General features: G+C 33.2%; 1 protein-coding gene across 7 annotated transcripts in view; it reads left to right on the top strand.

Annotated features, from left to right (window-relative positions):
• Positions 1-24,501, top strand: part of LOC141460434 (uncharacterized) — a 166,339-nt gene that overhangs the window by 131,150 nt on the left and 10,688 nt on the right. For all 7 annotated transcript variants that reach the window (XR_012462050.1, XR_012462049.1, XM_074140424.1 and 4 more), the window contains exons 5-10: positions 3,592-3,888; positions 8,321-8,443; positions 14,590-14,763; positions 17,904-18,329; positions 18,857-19,104; positions 22,975-24,046. Coding sequence is in view for 5 of the 7 variants with exons in the window: in XM_074140424.1 (XP_073996525.1) it covers positions 3,592-3,888; positions 8,321-8,443; positions 14,590-14,763; positions 17,904-18,329; positions 18,857-19,104; positions 22,975-24,046 (2,340 nt within the window). In the remaining 2 variants the exon portion in view is untranslated. The remainder of the gene's footprint in view (positions 1-3,591; positions 3,889-8,320; positions 8,444-14,589; positions 14,764-17,903; positions 18,330-18,856; positions 19,105-22,974; positions 24,047-24,501) is intronic.

Below are 24,501 nucleotides of genomic sequence, written 5' to 3'. Positions count from 1 at the left end.
AGAGATAGTATTATTTCCGGCGATGAATGGAGAAGGTATAATACTCTAAGGATACTAGTATTATTTCCGGTGTTGAATGGAGAAGGTATATTCTATGGATACGCCCTACTAGTGTATTATAATACTGTTGTATAATATACATGAGGATGACACGCTATCCAGTTTGTTTATGTGTGTATTCAGCTTGTCTTACTCATTATAATGAAGACAATGGACAGTTCTTTTGTTTTTGTTTTTTTTGTTTTCTAATCTTGTCAACTTGTGTAGGATTTTTTTACTTACTGAAAGTGAAAACACTAAACTCTGACATGGATTCATTAATAGTGCAGTTGAATACAAAAAAAAAAAAGAAACTAAATCCTCTTCAAAGAGATTTGTAACGTTTTAGTCGATTCACACACTTCGATGCTGTATGACCAAATACGAGTAGGTTACAGTAACAGTAGGTATAAAAGTCTTTTGTTATTGTTTTGATTGAATTTCGATAGTTTGTCTAGTAGTCAGGCGAGAAGTTTGTTGTCATTTCAGACGGTAAAGATTGTAAATTTAAAATAAATTACACAAAAACTTAATCTATTAAAATTCTAAAATTAAAACTGGAACACGAACCCAGTACCGCAACACCTTTTACTAACAACGTGGAAGAATAATTAATTTGCTAAATATTTTATAATATTGTTTACAGTTGACAAATGGTTATCAAATTATCAAGTTATGCAGTAAGATCTTTTTGATATTGAATAATCGATAATTAACTTGCATCCAGGGCGAACATCGAAACCGGTCGATCGACTAATACTGAATTATCTCGGACATGATCATTGTTTGTTTTGGGTTTTATATAAACCTGATCGTATTTATTATTTGTTAACTTAATACTAGTAATATATCAATTTCACAATAAAGAAGTGAACATTAAATCATTGTAATGGAAGGATAGATATTATTTCTTCCTTTATTATTTTTTCCATTATTTGTTTCTTTATGTTATAGCTGAGAATCATTCCGTTACAATACGATAATTTCGGCAGGGAATATCACGATTTTCTTTAATAGCAGGTTACTTGATTTTGGCTTGGAACTGTTTTTTTTTTTTCTTCTTATTCTTAGCATACTCTGTTATTTAGGCTTGTTTACACTCCACTGCAGAAGAGCTCGCTGTATGATGATGTAGAATTCTTTCTGTACGTGTCATCTTATACTCCATGCTGCCCAGTGCATTGTACAGCGCCCGAATTTAATGTGAATTTACAACTTTTTTTTTTTTTTTGTACAAATCAAACTGAGATTAGGGTGAATTTTTTTTTGATAATTTTGAGATTTATGTTTTGGGGATTTATATTTTTATTTATATACTTTCTAAAAATCTCACATCAAAAATAAAAATAGCAATTATTTTATTATTTTTCTTTTTAACTTAAGGCGCCTTCAACATCTTGAGTTCTTTGTCGCTCGAAGCTTCTTTCAGCGTATTGTCGGCCTCCGGATTCGAGTATTCTCTCGTTATATCAGCGGACAGTCAGCTGTATCAAGCTTAAGGAAGAGAAAAATCTGACTGTCAGCAACTGGATTCGAACCGGGGATCACCTTGTTGGAATCCAGTACATGTTAACCACTAACCTATCAGATTATTGTTATTATTTTTCCTTTTAGAGCTACGACTTTTCTCTGAAATAGTTGCAGGATTTTCCTTTTAAAAATGAACGTGCCATCTACAAGTGAAAAGCTTTTTTTATATTATTTATCGTTTCTTACTTAAAAACGTGATTTTTGTTTTCTTCGACTTTCAAGGTTCTAACTTCTATAATTTTTCTTTCGTTCTTTAAATGTTTACCTAATTACTACTGTAAATGGGGACAGCTTTGGTGCAGTGTGGAATATAAATGGCGGATCTGCATATTCAGTTACGCTACTTTTAATTTTGAAAAATATTTTGATAAAAGTATGTCCATTCCTTTCCACGTCGTCTAATTTGGTAGTTGAACTGTAAAAATAGGCTTTAATTATTTGAAACGAGACTTAAGGCATAGGACATTGGCAATTTAGTGGGCCCCTAACCTAAATTAAACCTACCAGTTCATACCTTATTCTAAATCTGCATTACAACAAACCTCTTTGGCAGCATACCCCCGAGGTATTGCGCTACCAACTGGGTGCACTCTTCAATTCACATTGTGACTGCCAAAAAAAAAAAATCTTCATTTTGAACAAGTCGCTAGCCACTAGGATATTTCCAGGAATCAGCGGTTCTTAAATCTTTCCTGCTTGCTCCATTTGATGAACCCCTTAGAGCAGGGATGGCGAACCTTTTTGAGACGTGGGTCAAATTTTGTTCATTTTTGTTTTTTTAGTACTAGCTCTTGGGTCACTAATGCCCATTTGCACAAGAGTTGAGTTTAAAAACTGAATATTTTCAAAACTAATCTTTAAAATTCAGTTGGCTTAACGGGTAAAACGGGACGAAACAAGTACTATGGAAGTATCTTTTTATATAACATAACTGAACAAAACCTTACAAAAGTGTGTTTTATCTGAAGAAAAATCTAAATGTGGTTATTTGCTTTGGGTTGTCGAGTTTTTTAACAAACAAAATTTGAGTAAAATTATACATTTTGATATTTTGTAAACACTTTTGCTTTATTTCAAATACTACAAAAGCATTTGTCGTCATTTGCGTTTTAGAACTGTAATGATCAAACTAAAGGTTATAGATAGCATTTAAATTGCTTTTGTGTCAATGCGTGATTGAAAAAAATACAGATAGAATATAAATTATCCACACAATTAGAAAATCTAAATCAACCCGCGTAAACAAACAAATGGTTGCCTAGCAATTGGGGTTAGTGAAAAAGCTTGCGCGGGTCAGTGTCTGACCCGCGGGTCATAGGTTCGCCATTACTGCCCTAGAGAATCCTTTAGCTGTACACTCTTTATAAGTCTCTGCGATTGAGCGCAAGAGGTTAGTTAGTTGGCCAAGTCTTGTACCTTCCTCGTACTCTCTTGTTCTCTGGTTAATAGTTGGATAATAGCTGCTAGTTATCAGCAATATGGGTTCTAGGCTTTTGAAAGGTTGAAGTTATCTCAGTTAGCCATTGAGGCTCTTAGAAAGGAATAATCTAAAAAGTCTCCCATTTCTAAGTCGTGATCTTCAGCTATCAGCCAATTGAATCCTTTAAACTTAAATACTTTATTAGGATCTAGGTGAGTGATTCATTGTACATATCAGTCCCAGTGGGAATCATTGACCATAATTTTTAAAACTCTTCTGAATCTTGAGGTTCGATTTTATTTATAATTTCCGAGCTTTTGGTAGTGTCTTTAAAAGATCGTTTTCATGCTAAAAAATTAAACAGTTTTGTGCAACTGAAAGAATTTAACCTTGAAATAAAAAAGCTGTTTTCAATTAAAAAATTATCTACAATAAATGTAAGTAGTAAATGAATTCACTAGGATAAGTAATGTAAAGATATTCTGTCATTAACACATTATTCTTTTCATTTACATTCTAAACAGGGTAGAGTTATACTTCTGCTATTCAAAAAGTTTACCATATTAGATTCAATCTAAGGTTTATTATTTATATTTTCGCAGATGGTGGGCCTGGAAACCTTGTACAGTGTGTTGAGCGAAGAACATCTAGGCTTGCAGATTACTTTAAAAGAAGTTACTCGCCGATTACGCCAAGAAGAATGTAAAAGACGTGATCTTGAGGCAAGATTGGCCGCTACAAAACATGAAAATCCAATTAATCTAGCCTTAGCCGAAAGAATACAAATATTGGAACAATCCGAAGCTAAATTACGTAGAGAAAATATCGATTTACGCGATGAAAACGATCTGCTCGAATTCAGGATATTGGAAATGGATGAGAATAGTTTACAATCAAAGGTAAGAATAGTGTTGTTGTTGTTTTAGATTAAAAAATAATGTCTCTTTGATTTTATTCAACACTGAGGACTTGCAACACATTTTTTAAAATCAAGTCTGTTTTTTGAAAGATGTTACAAACTTAAGGATGAACTGCTGAATAAAAAACATAATAAGAAGTTTCAAGTTTCTTACAATTTTGTAGAAATAAACAAAAAATAACGTATATAAAATAGAAATTGGTTTATAAATCAGTAAATATTGAAGCAAATAATAATAAGTTAGGTTATTAAGCTATGAGAGGTTCTTTTAAATTTGAATCGTAAGCCAGCCAACAATGTGAGTGTTCGCTTAAAAATAAAAATAAATGCCTTCTATTTTCTCGCTGAATGCCCAGCGTCTTTAGAAGGCAGCTGTACGGGTATAATTTCTTGACCGAGAAAGTGGATAGAATAGGCTTGACTAGCCAAAATATTGGTACCAGTATTGTAGAGCTGCCTAAATCTACAGAAAAATGCTTAAGGCAGAATAAAATTTTCATAAGCTTTCTTAATTATTTAATTTATTGCTCGAATATTGTTTTTTCCTCAGTTAACCACTCTTCTTTGTATTTAGTATTACAATTTTTTTTACGTACCTTAACATAATCTTGATATTCTTGCAGCTGCAAAAGTATATTTGGTTTGGTAATCTTTATTTACTTATTTTTAAATATTAATTTTGTTAATATTACGTGCAATTATATTACAGTGCAGCAGTAAAACTTAAATTAGAGTTAATTACTTTCATTTTTCTTATAGTGTACATGCATTTCTAACTGCATAATAAAAAACAATAAAAAAGGCAATCTTCGACGGACAGTTTCTTAAAACGTGCCATTATGGTTTAGGAATAATTATAATTATATGTCAACTCTTGTGATAAATTAACTGTCATTATTAATAATAATGAAGCAAATAAAAATATAAATTGTAATAGTAAGCTTAAAGTAACAATTTAGTAAACAGTAAATAAATATAATATAGAGAAGAAAAATAAAATACGAGGGTCGTTTGAAAAGTCCGTGCAAAATCAGAGAGATAGCACCACTGGCGCGTATCGAGGTTATGTTTAGTTAGTAGCATCTCTTGGAAGAACACACACCAAGTTTCAGCCAGATCGGTCTATTTCTTTGTGTTTGGCATTCGTTTGAATCGAGGAAGTCGAGTGATTTTCAAAAAATGGACGTAAAAGAATTTCGTGTGTTGATTAAACACTACTTTATGAAAGGCAAAACGCCTCAGGAGACTAAAGAGAAGCTTGATGAACATTATGGTGACTCTGCACCTTCGATTAGAACAGTTTATAAGTGGTTTCAAAATTTTCGGAGTGGCCATATGGGCACAAGTGACGCTGAACGTTCTGGACGCCCTGTTCAGGTTACTACTCCAGAAATCATTGATAAAATCCATGATATGGTGATGGATGACAGAAGAGTGAAGGTGCGTGAGATTGCTAGTGCTGTGGGCATCTCGAATGAACGGGTACATAATATTTTGCATCAACATTTGGACATGACAAAGCTATCCGCAAGATGGGTGCCGCGATTGCTCACGCTTGACCAAAAACGAAATCGTGTGAAGTGTTGCAAGGACGGTTTGCAGCTGTTACAGAAGAATCCGCAGGACTTTAAGCGTCGTTTCGTCACTGTGGATGAAACATGGATACATCACTACACTCCTGAGACCAAAGAACAATCTAAACAATGGGTTACCAAGGGGGAATCTGCGCCAAAAAAGGCGAAGACCGTTCCTTCGGCCGGAAAGATTATGGCGACTGTCTTTTGGGATTCGCAAGGAATATTCCTCATCGACTATCTGGAAAAGGGTAAAACTATTACAGGTGCATATTATTCATCGTTATTGGACCGTTTGAAAACCGAGCTGCAAGAAAAACGCCCACGATTGGCCCACAAAAAAGTCCTTTTCCATCACGACAACGCACCAGCTCACACCTCAGCAGTTGTGGTCACAAAATTAATGGAAATAGGGTTCCAACTCGGTTCACATCCTCCGTATTCTCCAGACTTGGCTCCCTCGGACTACTATTTGTTCCCCAATATGAAGAAATGGCTGGCGGGAAAAAGATTTTATTCAAACGAGGAGGTGATTGCAGAAACGAATGGCTATTTTTCAGACTTGGACAAATCCTATTATTCGGAAGGGATCAACAAACTAGAGCAGCGTTGGACGAAGTTTATAAGCCTAAAAGGAGACTATGTTGAAAAATAAAAAAGGTTTACCCCAAAAAATTAAGTAGTTTTTATTTTTGCACTGACTTTTCAAACGACCCTCGTAGAACTCTTCTTCTACAACATTCTCAGAAATAAACAAAAACAAATTTAAATAAATAAATAATCATTTTGATTTCACATCAACATAAAGTAGTTAATTCTTTAAAAAAAAAAAAAAATCACATTATCTACTAAGTTCTCATAGTTGTCTAAAAGTATGACATTTATCCTAGATTTGTATTTTCATCTTGATTAACTTGAAACAATGTACTTGCTTAAAATTCACAAACTTTCATCCTGATTAAACACTGGATTTCTTTATGAAAGTTGTTTTTAATCTTTATAATCATGTTAATTATATTTGTTGGAAACACTGAACGTTATCTCATTGGAACAAGTTTTTGTTTAGAAAAAAATAACCTCACTTTCATTAGTTAGTTTATAGTTAATCATTTCTAGTTCGTGTCTTCACACGAATAAAAACAAAGTTCAAAAATTCTAACTAGCTTAATGTTCGCAAGTTTATTAAAGTAATGTCAACATAACCAAAACATGAAGCACTTTTGTTTAGTTCAGATTAGGAATAGCTATTACCTAAATCAAAACAATTGGCTTTGCTTGGATCTTTTCCTAGCTACTATCTACTGGAGAACTTCTGAACTAAATTTCTACAGACTATTTATTTAAGGATTTTTTTTTTTAAATAACTTTTCTTCCTTAATGTCAAGGAGGTGAAGAAACCATTCATTACGATGAATGAATGACGGGAAAAAGTAGAACGGCTTAGCCATTACCTTTATTCTCACGCGTGTAATTAGAAAAAGAAAACATTATACAATAGTTGTATTAATTATACAATTTTAAAATGAGTAAAGGAGAAAACTTCAGTGAAAGTAAAGTGTAGGACCCTGAGTCTTTGGTAAAAGATAATAAGTAATTTAGGTGTAACATCCTCCTGTTAAGTTTTAGTTTAATAAACAGTGGTCAGAGGTCAGTAAAGATATTAAGTGATTAAGTTATATCACTCACTGTTAAGTTTTAGTTATTAAACAGAGGTCAATAAACATATTAAGTTTATAAGGTATAAATATTACTCACTTTTAAGTTTTAGTTGTCGAATACGAGGCCAGAGGTCGTTAAGGTAATTAAACTTAAGGAAATACACAAAAATACACGTTTTGCCCCATTATTTGATTTATTTCATTTGCATATTACTTGATTTATAATTATTTGGAAGGAAACATTCAAAGATCTTGGTTGTACTATCTTTTTAATTATTATTAATCAATTTGTGTGGGACCCAGCATAATATTCAAAGTGCATTTAGTTGGCTTTTCTTACCAGTTACTTGTATTATACATAGTCTGAATTTTATCTCTGGGTACCCAAACTCAAATAGTAGTTGCTTTTACTAATTACTTCCGCAACTTCTTGTGTGCAGGTTATGTTTATCTAGTTGGGTTTGAGTATCAATATCCTTGAAAAATTGTTAGGTTACCATAAATGTTTATTGTACTGATTTTCCATTTGCATGATATTAATTAGAATTAAATGTGAGTCTTAATTTCTGAATTAGATTAAAATTGACTTATTGGAAGACCCACTTTATCGACTAGAATTTTTGGTATTTTATGAGTTCTTGCACAAGTCTACGATTTTATTTAGACTTAAAATAGTGATTCAAACTTACAGAACATTTTGGTACGTTGAGAATAATATTTAAAGTGATGTATGTTTTCACATCAATTTGTTTAGTTTGTATGTTTACATATAATCTGAAGTTTATTGCAGTAATTTAATTGTACAGAGTTCGTTTATCTTTTTGTTTACGTTATTTAAACCTAACTCTGACATTCAGCATTCCCCATGTCAGAATGCGTTCGTAAATATTTTCTTCCCTTATAACAGGATGAATTTAGAAAATTCAAAGTTATTTATCTATCTATTACATTGTCAATTATAAATTCACTGTCAATCAAACAAAATTACACAACTTCTTTGTCTATCGCACTACCTAAGGGGCAAGAAAGAGGCGGGGACACGTGTGTCAAGGCTAATATGACTTAGTAATCTGTATCAGCTGGACTGGTACATGAAGTAGGCAAACCATTTCAAATACATACTCTGGAGGGTAGTGGTTGATATTTGATTGCGTCATGAATTATTTGTTCATTGTTGCAGAGACCATGCAACAATAAAGTACAACCTGATACTAAAAGCGAGCTGATAGATAGAGATGATGTAAGTGACTCTGGAGTGATGTCGCTGCCAACTAGCGATGATGAGCATCATGAGTTTAATTTGGTGAGTCTGATTACAGTTTATTTATTTATTTATTTATTTTTAATTTAAGGCGCCTTATTACTGAAGTATTGGTGCCTAGAGCCTTCTCTGTGGCGCTGCCATTTTCTGGAGAGTGTTATCTCATTGCAGATAATGCTTCTTTTCCAAATAAAGAACTTTAGGGGCTATGAGAATTAAAAAAAAACAAACTCTAGGTTAGCTGGATTTGATCCTGAGAGAGGCCATTGCGCAAATCACGTAGCCTCTAAATGCTTTTCCTTAGACATTTTATTTTATTTTTTACTTTCTCTTAATTAAGATGTAAATAAAAAATTTTGAAATTGAGCTATCATCGGACATAGATCTTCTGAGAGGCGCCACAGTAGCCGGTTTTATTTGCGGTTAATATGAGACATTTATGAAGTAATTTGATTAGCCACCCACTCAACATTTTCTTTATTCGGTAGATGGAAGAAAAGGCCGCCTGAAAAAATAGGCATTACTTTAATAAAGTAAAGTAAAGTAATCGCCTATTTTCCCCGGCGGGGCTTAACGTCCAACTATCAATTAGGTGTTGTGGACGGAGGCGACTAGCAAACATACTTTACTGTAAATTTCTTCTTTTAACCATTAAATAAAATCCAAGGCCTAAGTCCGGGAATCGAACCCAGTACCACAATACGAGGGTCGTTTGAAAAATCCGTGCAAAAATAAAAACTACTTAATTTTTTGGGGTAAACCTTTTTTATTTTTCAACATAAGTCTCCTTTTAGGCTTATACACTTCGTCCAACGCTGCTCTAGTTTGTTGATCCCTTCCGAATAATAGGATTTGTCCAAGTCTGAAAAATAGCCATTCGTTTCTGCAATCACCTCCTCGTTTGAATAAAATCTTTTTCCCGCCAGCCATTTCTTCATATTGGGGAACAAATAGTAGTCCGAGGGAGCCAAGTCTGGAGAATAGAGGGGATGTGAAACGAGTTGGAACCCTATTTCCATTAATTTTGTGACCACAACTGCTGAGGTGTGAGCTGGTGCGTTGTCGTGATGGAAAAGGACTTTTTTGTGGGCCAATCGTGGGCGTTTTTCTTGCAGCTCGGTTTTCAAACGGTCCAATAACGATGAATAATATGCAGCTGTAATAGTTTTACCCTTTTCCAGATAGTCGATGAGGTTTATTCCTTGCGAATCCCAAAAGACAGTCGCCATAATATTTCAGGCCGAAGGAACGGTCTTCGCCTTTTTTGGCGCAGATTCCCCCTTGGTAACCCATTGTTTAGATTGTTCTTTGGTCTCAGGAGTGTAGTGATGTATCCATGTTTCATCCACAGTGACGAAACGACGCTTAAAGTTCTGCGGATTCTTCTGGAACAGCTGCAAACCGTCCTTGCAACACTTCACACGATTTCGTTTTTGGTCAAGCTTGAGCAATCGCGGCACCCATCTTGCGGATAGCTTTGTCATGTCCAAATGTTGATGCAAAATATTATGTACCTGTTCATTCGAGATGCCCACAGCACTAGCAATCTCACGCACCTTCACTCTTCTGTCATCCATCACCATATCATGGATTTTATCAATGATTTCTGGAGTAGTAACCTCAACAGGGCGTCCAGAACGTTCAGCGACACTTGTGCGCCCATATGGCCACTCCGAAAATTTTGAAACCACTTATAAACTGTTCTAATAGAAGGTGTAGAGTCACCATAATGTTTATCAAGCTTCTCTTTAGTCTCCTGAGGCGTTTTGCCTTTCATAAAGTAGTGTTTAATCAACACACGAAATTCTTTTTCGTCCATTTTTTGAAAATCACTCGACTTCCTCGATTCAAATGAATGCCAAACACAAAGAAATAGACCGATCTGGCTGAAACTTGGTGTGTGTTCTTCCAAGAGATGCTACTAACTAAACATAACCTCGATACGCGCCAGTGGTGCTATCTCTCTGACTTTGCACGGACTTTTCAAACGACCCTCGTATTTTGGTAGATTATTTTTGAAGCCTAAAGGAAATTTAATTTAATGCGACAATTTACTGAGCATTGTAGCATATCTGTTTATTTATTACCAAGGAACATGCAACAACTTATAAAATAAAGATCAACAAAAAACACAAATTGATTATAATGAACACATTATACTTTGTAGCGTGCTGGAATTATTAAAACAACAAAAAAGTACTTAACGTGAAGTAAAAATATAAGTATTACAATATGTTAAAGAAAAAAAACAAAACGAAATTTGTAAATAATTAGTTCTCCCCTTGTATAATGACCTGGTACCCTTGTGACCCCGTGCTTGTCTACGGCAACTTGTTGCGCCACGAATCAGGTGTGTAGGCAGGGAATGAATTAGTTCCTTTCATAAGCGAATGCACTTTGTACCCAATTCGCCAATAATTCTACCTTGGCCTAATAAGAACGTTTATATCTTGTATTTCTTTCAACTATTATCTTTAAATATATTTATAAAGCATCCGTATGCGTACAATAAATTAATAATCACATATAAATGTTATTATAGATACTATCTTACTTTTTCATAATCACCATAAAGAGAAATCGTTTTGAAACCATAACATTGAAATAATGTAGAATAATATCTAACAAAAAATCTGTCAAAAATACTCGAATTAACTTACCCCACAACAATTAAAATTCTAAAAAATTGTAATTTTTACCAAGAAGCTAGTTAATTTCAATATGGTGCGTGTTACTTTTATGAAACTGTAGAAACAAAAAGCTATTCTAAAAAAAGGAATCATATTGCTGAGGATAATTAAAATTCAAGATGGTATATTTAAAAGAGTCGGGACGTAACCTCCACAGTCATTGATGCTATTTAAAAAAAAAGAAAAAAAAAGGTAAAACACTATAAATAGAGTTTTTATAGTTTAAAACTATGTGCTTGTAAAGCTTGCTCATTTCAAACTAGCAGCAATTACAATTCAACAGTAGAGGGGCATGGTTGTAGGCGTGGCTACTATGAAAGTTCTAGCTTCTAATTGGCCGATCCGAACCGCCCATATTCTACACCCTCCACCTGTGCATTCTGATTGGTTAATTATATAACACTAATTATTTAAGAGAAAAATGTAATTTAGATTTTTTTTTTCACTAATTTTTCCTCCGTAGGTATTTGATAAATTAACAGATTATGCACTTAAAATTATTTATGCAAATATCACTTCAATTTTCATCATATTAATTGGTTTGAGTTGTTTATGCTTAAAAGAAAAAGAAAATTAGGTACATTTGTGTGATTTTAAGGAGAAAAAGGAAAAAACTAAAATCTACTTAGACGTGGATCAGGAGAAATAAGTCAGCCATGTTGTTAAACATGTAAATATGGTGGATTGCCTTTTAATGAAAACTGGTTTTCCAAAAATATTGAATAAACATGTAGCTGAAGAATTAATTGGAAGTTCAATGCTGGACAATATCGAATCCGAGGGATAATATTCGGGTTGTTGTAACTTTATGGTAGGAATCATATCCCAAGAAATCTCTAATAAAAGGATTCCAAAGAAATACCACAGGACATCTGCGTAGCACTGCAAAATTCTCACATTTCTTCCGCACCTAATAAGATCCTTATTTGAATTTTCAAACTGTTAACACATTCCATTTGTTAGTTCTCTAACATCAAAGACAACAAAATCATTGAATAAAACATCTGGCTAACAGCTACTCGCTTTTAATATTTGAATTATGCAGTATTTAATGCTAGATCTCTATCCAATATAGAAAAATAAATAAAAACAAAGATTTACACGCAATCGCCTGCTTATTGGTATTCAGAACTGGTAAGCATTTTATATTTATTTACTAATAGACAACTCTGCTCTACAGATAGTAGCTAAATTCCTCAAGGAATTCAAATAGAAATTGTTGAATAAGGTTATAACTCTAACCTTATTTGTTCATTTACCGGTTTTATTCGTACAAACCGTAAATTAAATAATTTATTTGTGAACAAAATTAATCGTTTTTAAGTTGAGTACTTGTTAGCATGTTTGGTTAATTAAAGTAGTGTTGAAAATTCCCAACATCGTAAATTATTCATTGTTTTCAGCTTAAGACACTACGAACTCTCTTTCGAATTACACACGTATAATTATTGCGGCTTTCCAGTTACTAATAATTTATCTTGTTACCTTTATCTCTAACTTACTTCCTTTTTGTCAGAAAATTATAAGTAATATTTTGTATCCAGAACTTCTCTACAAACTGAAAGTATTCGCCCCCTCCCCTTTTAGGTAATTTGATCTTTCTATTCTATCAAATAGACTGGAGAAAAATATAATCATCAATTTAAAGGCGGAGTTACATGTTTTGTCATTAATGCAATGAAGTAACTCTTCACGTAATGATGTTTCTTGTAACACGTTATACTTTTCGTATTTACTTACCCTCAGTAAATTAGGAAAGGGTAGTTTATGATATTTAGAATTCAAAAGAAAATATCCGTTTATAAGTATACCGAGTACTCAAAAGTGATTTTTACAAATTGGTTTCAGTGTTTATGCCGTCCCACTGACTTAAAAACTAAAAATATATGGAAGGTAACATTTGATATTTTGTTTAGGTACCAATAGATGGCACCACCAGTTGGTCAAAACCAATCAACTTTAAAATACCACTTAATTAAATTTTATTTTTCTTCAGTTTTATTTGTTTATTTATTTTATTCTCTAGAAAATAGCTGCAACGATTTTCTTTAAATGTTATTGTTGGATGATGGAGAGAGCATAAGTTGGATTCCTGTAAACGTTTTATTTGGTAACATGTTGCCATTTGATGCCGTTTTTAAATGACGTAAACTGTTCAGAGTTAAAAGAAAATTTGTGAGTTATACCTTGAATGCAAACTAAAATAGTGTTCACACAAGATTTGGTATAATACTGGTATGTTTTTTGTTTATGGTAGTGTTACATGTTAGCTAACTATGGTGCAGCATCATGTAAACAGTTACTACACAAATAAATTAATAATATAATATAAATATCTATTCTCTAAGATGATAAATTCGCCGCCGTTATTTTGTTTAGTCAAAAAAATTAATAATTCAAAAACTATCATCTGTAAGGTCAATTACAACAATAAAAAATTGTTATAAGAAAAAGATATCGTTTTAAACAAACAATCATTCAGTTATTTAGTACTTTTGCATTTCATATTAACACAATAAGGTCTGGAACAAACGGTTTTTATCTGTAGCTTGTAATGGTGCAATAAACAGTTGATCAATTTGTACTATCAATAAATAGTGAGCAATAAAACGACCCGTGAACCAGGATCTGAACCGGTACAACAATGCTTGCGAGCTATACTAATAGATAAACGATGTGTGAATATATTAATACTTGAATATATTAATAAATAATTTTGAAAAATGAATAATAATAGTTATTAATTTCATTATTCTATTCTGTGATTATTATCTATCTGCGTTTAATTGATTCACTGTTTTGTAAACTTATAAAACCTTTTGAAACAGAAGTAAAAATTTTCGCCCCTCATAAGTTCCGCCAAAACTTCGATTTCCAAAACATTCAATTTTTGGAAGGTAATTTCGGAAAAGTAATGATCGATTGTTATAAATATTTTATTGTATTCTTGCTCCTTACAGCAGGACAATTTTAAAAGGCAGATTTCTCTTATTTCCAAATGAATATATTTTATCGAAAAGTTTAATAATAACTCTGTTAAATATTTTCCTGAAACGAAGAATTAATTTCCTTCTAAATAATTTCCACGTACATTAACTATGTTGTTACTTATTATAACCTTAAAACTTACTTACATATCATAAGGTTTAATATCATTAGCTGGATATCAAAGCTATATTAGAAGAAGTCAATTTTCTAGAAATAATTAGATCTAAACATTATTAAATCTTTAATTCTACTATTTACGGTAAAAGAATAACATAAAGAAATGACCAAGTTGAAACACAGTTGATTGCAAAAGTTACTTTAAAGTTTTATGTCTTTAGCGAATCTGTATTTTCCTTGTACTATATTTTTGTACAAAGAAAATTGTAAGTATGCAACTTATCTTAAAGATTAGCTACAGACTCAGGGTATCCGTCATGTAATGCACAAAATAGTTCCTTCTCGGTTTATTGTTTAAGTAATTATAGAATCTTTTTTTTTTTTTCATTGCAGGAAGCAAGACCAGATCGTGATGTAAAAAGCAGATTGCTGAGCATGTGTCAAAAAGCTGCAACTGTATCTGAGAGAATCTGTTTGCAACAAGCTTTAGCTTTGCTGCGACATTATGAAGCGAGAATAGAAGGTCTAGAAGCTACAACGGCTGCTATGTGCCATGAAGCAACCATGGTAATTTCCCACTATTATTATTAGGGAACGGATTCGTATGTATTTACATATTTTTTTCTAGGCAATTTACAGACGTTTTTCAACTAGAAGTATTCATACTGACACTTTTTAAGCCGTTTGAGTCTACTTTTATTTCACATATTTCCACATATTTGGATGTTATCGCATATTTATACATATTTGATTAAAATAAATAAATATTTCTACATATTTAATCAAAATATGTACATATTTTTTCATATTTTTCATTTTGGGCATATTTTCATAATTGGGAGGTGGTTGACAGGAACTGTGAACCACAGACTGTAGGGCTGTGAATCACAGTGGGTACAATGGTTATTGTAATTTACACAGAATCCTGCTAAACAGTGACGGGCACTTGTTAGTTCTTTGAAGTTGTCTGACGTTGTCTGTTCTTACAGCTCGTTCGTTGAAGTGTCCAATTCATTTCGTTCGGTCACTTAGTGTATTCTTTTTTGGGTGAAATGCCACGAACATCGGCCTCAAACAAACAACTGGTTGCTAAATATCTTCGCGAGTTTCCAGCAGAACTTTTTCGAAGTGATGGAGACATTTTGTACTGCACAGCTTGTGACAAGCGCGTTTCTTGCTCTCAACGTTCCCAAGTCACCCAACATATTGCCACCGGATCGCACATAGAGAATAAAAACAGAAAGAAAGAGAGGACGTCCTATCAAGCCTTCCTTACATCTCCATCATCAAGTAAGTCTACTCTGAGTACAGATCTGTGACGGGCTTTGGTTAGAGCAGTTATCCCTTTCCACAAACTTAAAAATCTTCATTTCAAAGGATTCTTATATTGGAAAAAAAAAGCCTGACGAGAGCACTCTGCGGAAAAACTACCTGGAAGATATCTATAAAGATACACTAACCAAAATTCGAGAACATATCAAAGATGGACCGATTTGGGTGTCAATTGATGAAACCACTGACGTTGAGGGCAGGTATATTGCCAATGCAGTTATTGGAAAACTTGATAGTGATGCTGATGTGGATTCAAAGCCATTCCTTTTGAACTGTGAGGTTCTCGAAAAATGCAATCATTCCACCATTTCACGATTTTCATAAAAAAAAATGTCCATTTTACTTAAATATTCCAGAAAATATTTTAAGAAAATCACATATTTTCCACATAATTGACGAAAATAAATGCATATTTTAATTAAATATTTGGCATTTTTAAATACATAAAAATCCGTTCCTTAATTATTATTAAAGATGGGTGGAGGAAAGAGCGAGACTGCAGGAAAGAACTGGTCCGCTTTCACCGCACAACATAGTGGATACTATGCTGGTTAGCCCAGACCTATGGGAGGAAGTTTCCTATTTTGTTAGGGTCTGTGCTAAAAACTAAGAAGAAGGAGCTAGACCGTCGATAGGATCTACGGCCCAGACAATTAGTTAAATCAAAGATAGTTGCATTCAATACGAGGCACCACCCTGAAGTAATGCTCATGGCGGTTCCGGGGTGGACGTTATGCCTGATGAGGAGGGGGTTTTTTAGTGGGTAGAATCCCACACACCCAGTCTTAATCTGGAAGGTGCCTGAGGCATTTTTCCCCTCGGAAAAAAAAGAATTATTATTATTTATTCACATTATTATCTCTTAGTGATCTTAATCGTCAATGATGGGACATTATGCACAGCTCTGAGTTTAAGTACATCGGAGTTTGGTTTTCCAAAACTATCTGTGAAAGTAATATATTAAAAAAGATCGCGCAAGGGTATACTGTATTCCATTCTTTGGTAAAAGGAAATAAGCTTGAAATAAAAATGAGAATACTTCCACTTTTTGCTGATAGGTGTCTCCCTTGTATGAATAGAAAACGTGCACACTGCAAGAAAGGTTTCAAAGACATTGCTAGTCATGGAAGTGGATTTCTGGAGGCGAAGTTGTGATATTTATAGAGACCAGCGAGTTCAAATTGAGAATATAGGAATAGCAGTATAAGAACAGGGCGTTCAAACTAGAGGTGGGTTGAGGATGTAATGGAGAGTACAGCGGCAAGAGTATTGAGAGATGGGAATTGGAACGATAGACAGCTCAGAACAGAATGCGTTTCGGAGGGGGTGCAGCATTTGTTACAAATTATAAAAACCGCAAAAAAAAAATACAACTTGGAGTGCAGTACAAAAGCAAGACTGATCGCAGATATACTAACAATTAACATTCGGTTAAGTATACACCAATGAAATGCCGGAGAGATATTTCCTATATATCGTGATAGTCAAATTGGAACAAAAGGAACATTGAGGTCTTTACTGAAGGTAAGGTTGAAGACGCAATAGGGAGAGTGTGTAATTCGACGGAGAATTTCGGATTGGGATGATCGAATCGTGCGGATATTAGAAGACTTGTTGAACCGTAAGTTTGGTAAGCCTTATAATTATCAAGTAAATCCGTTTTTTTTTAATCTTTAGAGTTAGTTTGAAAAGATGTCCTTTGAAAGTGATTACACTGTATTGCAGCGTCCAGAGAGAGGATTCCTCTTAAGTAAACTGTGTAAATATAATCCGAGATGTCGTCGAACATTGTTGGCATACGGCATTGCGATTTGGTTGAAATAGAATGGTAGCAAACACGCTTCTCCTTTATAGGGAAGGAGATGAAATTGTTTTTCATTTCATTTACTTTAATTTTCCATTTATGAAACCATGGTTCAAGATCTTATAAATGACCTTTAAGGCTCTAATTAGTGTTACAAGACAGGATCGCGTATTATAAGTGAAGGAGGATAGAAGTGGGTTAAGAATGAATGGGAATTTAAGCTGCTTAAAGGATGTAGTGGGCTTCACTTCTCTGAAGAACTCCAGCTTCTAAGGAGATAATAAAGGAACGGTTAGAACCTTGACAGACTCAGGTCATACCGATCTGACAGATAAGGGGCAAGTATCGGGGAGTATATTTTGAGTTGGCATAGTAGTCCAGAATGTCAGACCAGTTGAAGACCTGAGTCACGGTCCAGGAACGCCCTGGATTATACAGTACAATCCAAGTTCCAACGAACTGGGAATAGCTTTAATACCCGATTGATAAAATTCTTTCTCTATTTACTAAATATAGAACAGTACTTTTATAATTTATTGTAATTAAATGTTATTCTTTTGGAAATTTACAGCCTAGAACGATGTATAAGAGTGATCGCCTCTTAGAAAGTGAATTAGATGAGAAGGTATCTTCTTCCAATGCCAATACTAACAATGGTAGGATTATTGCTACAGTCCTACCATTCACGGAGCCTCTAACTTCAGATATACTCTGTCCTTCAACTTCTATCTCAAAACTGAACGACTGTCTACCACAAATTGGCAGCCGATGTCGTACTCAAGCTGATAGTCTTACAGAGAGTGGTGTATTTGAAGCAGAAGATGAAGAAGACGATGATGATGAAGACGATTTAGTAGTCAGTTTGTACACCAGAGGTACCCAGACAGAAGCATCTTGTCAATCTGGAGAGGATAGCCTAACTGCAGAATTAGAGAAACTCTCTAGAATTAGAGAGAGAATGGAAGAGAAGAAAGGTGAATGTTCACAGCAGCCGCAGGTAAAACCTTTTTTGAAATTTCAATAATTTGTTAATTTTCTAATCTAAATGAGGATTAATTGATTTTTTTTTAAAGTAGGCTTGCCTTATGTTTTGATTGGTGCAATCTCGGTTATATGATAAAGATTGAATAAGCCAAACATTTATAAAATTTGCTAAATATAAATTGTAGAAAAAATATTCAGCCTTCCTGGCACAGCTGCCTCGTTGGAAGGATATTTTCAATAATTAATAACGTGTAGTCAAAGAAAGACAGTTAGAATGACTGAATCTAATTTTAAAGCTTCATTACACAGCAAACTGAACTGTTAACTAAATTGAACTGAATTCTTCAGCACAATTAAAAGTATAGAATTATTAAAAATGGTTACACATAAATATCAGTTACTTTTAATACAATAACATGTTATTTCCAGCAAAAAAGTAAGTTGTTTAAAAGGAAAAAGATTAGTTAGAGTGTAGAAGTATATTCTTGACATATTAAAACAAATTAACTCTTTTGTTTGTATTGATTTATGTGTTTATAGCTGAAGGACGTTTTATTCTATGAATCAAGAGTGTCCGCTTTAGAAGCTAGATTAGCTGTATTCGAGAGCAGCGGAGATGAAAGGAACAAAGTATTGAGTGCACAACTTGAACGGGAAACTTTGTTATCAGCTCAAGTACACCAGTTAAAAGAGCGATTAGCTAGATTATCTGCTGAAAATAGAAGATTGGAAGAGGAACGTTCAGAATTAGAAGAAATGGAGAATGATACAAGATTGAGATGCCAAAAGTAAGTCTATGTCTGGAAATTAATACTAAATTTATCGGAGTCTTAATGGATTTATTCATAATTATTAAAACAAGAAAAAACTTAAAACTTTCTTTGAAACAATAAACATATGATTTTTATTACAGTTACATTTATGGAGTAACACTTTATTACCAACTACATTTTAAAATTCTTATTATGTACAATCAAAATTATTCGTTTCTACTGTAAATAATTCATTTTAAAATGGCAAATCGTTCTTTAAATTATTTTTATACGAACCGAAATATTTAAATGGAAATCTGATCTATCAACGCGTAAGTAACGTTTTTTTGTTTTTGTTTTTTTAATCTTTCATATCTTAAAAAATACCATCCTAAAGAGAATAATTATTCGGCCATAGAAAAACATTCTTTTGTGGTTCTTACTTTTTTAGTTTCAACCATCGACGTTTTTTTCCATGAATTCAATTCGGTTATATTTGATCTATACCAACATATGAAAAGGCTCAAGCATCACTAAAGCTAAAGAGCTCACTTAAAAGGCTAACTACCACTTACCACTATTTACTATGTTGCGTTTCTCTTGATATCTTACAAATTCTTCATTTCATATTAAATTTTTGTATTCTTTAATTATTTCAACGTAACAAAGATAGCTGAATCCATTTTCCAAGTGAAGAAGCTTTTATTAAATGCTTGAACCCTTAATACTCAAAAGTAGCCTTTTAAAATGTAAATTATTTCTACGAGTAGTTAGTAAACTCGGTTTAAAGACTTAATTAAGACCCATAACTGTTTGATCAAGCAGTTAAATAACCTATCTGTTTAACCTATCCAGATAACCAGATAACCTATCTTTTTAATCCATATATAATGCTTGAGTTTATGAACGCCACATTTTATGCCTCTAGGTTTGTTATTCTCACCATTCTCAAAATGTCAAATAGTATTTAACAGCTAATGAATTTAGTGAATATCCTTAGCGTTCTTTCCTGTTCGTGAATGACTCAAAATTCTGTCTTCAATCCAGATAATCTTTCACTGGGCTAAATTGCCAGCCTCCAAGGTCGATGATTATAAACTCTTGTTTTATTGTATGCGTAAGTATTCAACATTTATTCACGCAGGGATTCTAATGCTGGTAAAAGTAACAAAATATTGCTGGCTCTAAAAGGGGCACTCCTCAACTAGATCCGAACTCCTCCTAAGCTGAGAAGGATTAATAATACAGAAAGCAGTTGTGAAATTATAAATTAATTATTGTTGTTATAGAAACAACAAAAGTACCATTAGAGAATAAATTCAAACCTAACGATAATGATCCTTATTTACTATTTGGTTAGAGAAATGAGGGTTACTTAGGGAATGTCTCTTTGGTACAATCAAGAAATTGGATGAACATACAATAGGCAAAAAAAGTATTTGCACACCCTGTTATTTTAAGGTTTCATATAAAAAAAAATTAGCTTTTTTACCCAAATTACGTTTATTTAACTTCTTAAATCAAGCACTATAAGATGATAAATATAAATATGCAAAAGAGTCAAATAAATTAAGTATAAAGAACATAATGTTATTTTATACTGCAAAAAAAGTATTTGCACACCTAGTGAAATATTTCAAAAAATAATTTGGTTGACCCATAACCAATCATAACATTGTCCTTAATATTTAGTGTGCATCCCTTTAGCTTCAATTACGGCTTGTAACGCCTTGGCATTGATTCAACTAAATTTCTTGTCACCTCATCTGATAAATTGTTCCAGGAATTAACTGACACTTGTATTAAGTGCTCCTTACTTGTAATAGAGGTCTGGCGGACTTTCCTGTCCACAATATGCCACAGATTTTCAATTGGGTTGAGGTCTGGTGATTGAGGTGGGTTCAGTAATCTTCTTGGGGGATTATAAAGGAGCCATTCTTTTGTAATGTTGGCCGTATGTTCTAGATGGTTATCCTGCTGGAAATGAAAATCGTTCTCCAAACATAATTTTACAGCACTTGCCTTCAAGTTGCCTCGCAACACCTCCAAATAAGACCGAGCTGTTATTATGCCCTCAATAACTTCTAAATTACCCACCCCAGAGTAAGCCATACAGCCCCAAACCAAGATATTTCCTCCTCCATGCTCAACAGTTTTTAATATATTTTTTGTATTCAAACCAGTTTTATTTCTTCTCCAGATTGTTATTATATTTTGTGGTTTAAAAACCTCAATCTTGCTTCCATCAGAAAAAAATAATTTTTCCCCGAAATTCAACAGGTTTTTTAACAAATTCTTTGGCGAACTCAAGACGTTTTTTCCTATTAACCTCACTAATAAATGGCTTTTTTAAGGGTCGCCTGCCTCGTATGCCTTTATTGTGAAGGACGTTTCTTATTGTTTGAGGTGTAACCGTCTTTCCTGAACAAGACGCCAGGTCATGCGCAAGTTTTTGAGCGCTGTGAGTTGGTTTCCTCAGCGTGTCTTTGACGACCTTCCTCCTCTCCCGTTCATTTAAGGCTCTTGGTCGACCTGTTCGCTGTTTATTTTCTGTTGTTCCTCTTTCAATGATATACCTCACTGTTAAAAACGATAAATTTACTTTATTTCCGATTTCTCTATTACTGTTTCCAGCACGATGTAATATAAGCACTTCCTGTTTCACACTCACAGGAATTTTTCTAGATTTTGGAGCCATCTCAATGCACTAGTTGAAAACACAATTAAAACTAATGAATCTAATAAAGGGAGTATAGACAGTACCAAAGGTGACGTTAATCCTCTTTTGTTAGGGCATTTGTTTTATTTACATGTCAAGAGATCCCAAATTACAGCTGTGCAAATACTTTTTTTGCAGTATAAAATAACATTATGTTCTTTATACTTAATTTATTTGACTCTTTTGCATATTTTTATTTATCATCTTATAGTGCTTGATTTAAGAAGTTAAATAAACGTAATTTGGGAAAAAAAGCGATTTTTTTTTATATGAAACATTAAAATAACAGGGTGTGCAAATACTTTTTTTGCCTATTGTATGTCGATTTCAACAGCAATTACAAAGACATATTACATTTAAGAGGTATCGCAAGGAACAGGGTGAAAATTGTAACCAAATAGTAATAGCAGTAGTAGTAGTTGGTCTTTTGTTAGCTGAATTCGCTCACAGTCCAGTTAACACATGCACAACTTCATTTACCTCATAAAACAAACAATGAAGAAATACTATGAAATAATGAACATTGTTTTATATAATTCTGTTTATAAATTCAAATAAAATTACCGTTATCATTCACCGCCTGCTATTGTATTTTAGTTGAATTATTGCAACGATTTACATTAGAGCACGGAATTAATCAAAATGGCTTCAAAAATAAATTATTTATTATTCAATGCCAAAAACATTTTTTATAGTTAAATGGTGCTAATCTTTATTATTTGTGAAATTTATTATAAATATAAAAAGCTATGACTGAACCAAAGTACTCGGACACTGAAATTTAACATATATCAAAAAGTTGAGTTAATCAACTTGTGCAGTGAGAGGCTCAAAATTTGGTTGCCCCGTTATTTGATATTTTTTCCACTGTAATTTCCAAAAACTTTTTAAGTGAGATCTAGATGAGCTGAGACAATAACTTTTCTTCAGTGATATCTTCCCTTAACTTCTGATGGTGGATGTATTAAAGCCACTCTAAGAATGAAAAATTGACATTTAAAATCGTTTGATCTGTCTGATAAGTGTGATGGTTGGCGTGAAGAGAAGTTATACCTCTTTTATTTTTCTTTAGTCAAACCTTAAGCTTTCATAAAGACCTTCGTCTTTCATTTGATTTAAAATTAATCATGTCCTGTTTTTTATTTAGAAAAAAAAACATATTTTAAGTTAATTTGTTTTATTTTCAGACTTGAACTGAAAGTTAGTGCTCTCAGTGACAAGAAGAAAGGCTTAAAAAAGCTAGTAGAAGATTTGCGTAAAGAGATGGCTGGCCGAGAGAGTGAACGAAGACACATAAGCAGGATGGAAGCACTAGTTAATTCTTACGAACAAAAAAATCAAGAACTTGAAGAAAAGGAACTAGAAGTGAGATATCGATTGCAAATGTTAGAAAACACTATGCCAGCATTAATGATGTGGAATTTATGGCGAGTAATGATGTTACAAACTGGTGGTAGACCGGTAAACATGCCAACGGTACCAGGTATTGTTCCAAGTTCATTTCCTTTAGCAGAACCAGATAACACACCACTCAATAGAGAAGAAGAATTAATGGCTAAACTGAAAGGTCTCGAAAATAAATTGAATACAGAGACTAGATTACTTGAAGATTCCAGATTGGCTGAAGATCAGTTAAGGTTGAAAATAAAAGAACTTGAAAATATGTTAATTACAAAAGATAATAATATAATGGAAATCTTGAATAGAGATCCAGAAGAAGATCAAGAAGTTTTTGATAGACTTAGTAAATTGGCCAAAGAAAGGATTGATATGGATAGACGAATTAAAGATTTAGAATTAAAAGAAAAATTATATCAAGAAACATTACATCAAGCGGACGCGATGTTTGCAAAAATGGAAGGTACATTTGTCAAACAAATGAAAGAAAAAGATGACATAATTAACGAAAGTGAAGAAAAATTAGCAGAAAGTGAAGGTAGATTGAAACAAGCAATGAAAACTTCAGCTTTAACTAGTAAATTGCAAGAAAAACTAGATAATATGGACCAACAAGTTTGCCAATTAAAAGAAAAATTGTTGAAAAAAGAACAAGAAAGAGAGAAATTAGAAAGAGAAGAGAGAAAATTACACGCTGATTATCGAGAAAATGTAGAGGAGTTACACAGATTAAAAGAAACAGTTGAAGGCCCATTAATGAATCAATTGGAACTACAAAAGAAAAAGACTGCAAATCTTGAACGTGAACTATCTGAATCAGAAATTAGTTTTGGCAAAGAACGGGAGCAACATCAATCTGAGGTAAGAAATTATAAACAACCAAGAATCAACAGAGGGTCCAAAAATAACCAAGAAGTTAATGATGCGCATTTTACGGCAATTCAGCGCATCTTACAGGGCCGAATTCGCCCTGATGTTATTATAGGCGGAGTCCATGTATTTATTTATTTATTTATGGCCTTGCTTGCATTGCGACGATAAGTAGTCAATTTTTTTTTTATTTTATTTGGACTGCAACATACATGTACCATAAATAAATAAATTCATACATATACATGGCCTAATTTTTTTTAATTGAATTTTAATTTACTAGACAAAAAGTTAGAATAGGGTATTACATTAATATTTCACAATTATTTTTACTCCGTGTTCTCAAGCTCAACTTCTTGAAAGCATAAACAGTCGTATATTATGTGTTTGTGTATGTAAAATAGTAAACTCTATCCGGAGATCTGCTTTGAACACAAGAACCTGTG

Source organism: Rhodnius prolixus, unplaced genomic scaffold, assembly GCF_049639745.1.
Source record: "Rhodnius prolixus isolate KJV_2025 unplaced genomic scaffold, Rpr scaffold_6, whole genome shotgun sequence".
Classification (NCBI taxonomy): Eukaryota; Metazoa; Arthropoda; class Insecta; order Hemiptera; family Reduviidae; genus Rhodnius; species Rhodnius prolixus.
Note: the sequence above shows the minus strand (reverse complement) of the source record. Positions and strands in the feature narration are given on the sequence as shown.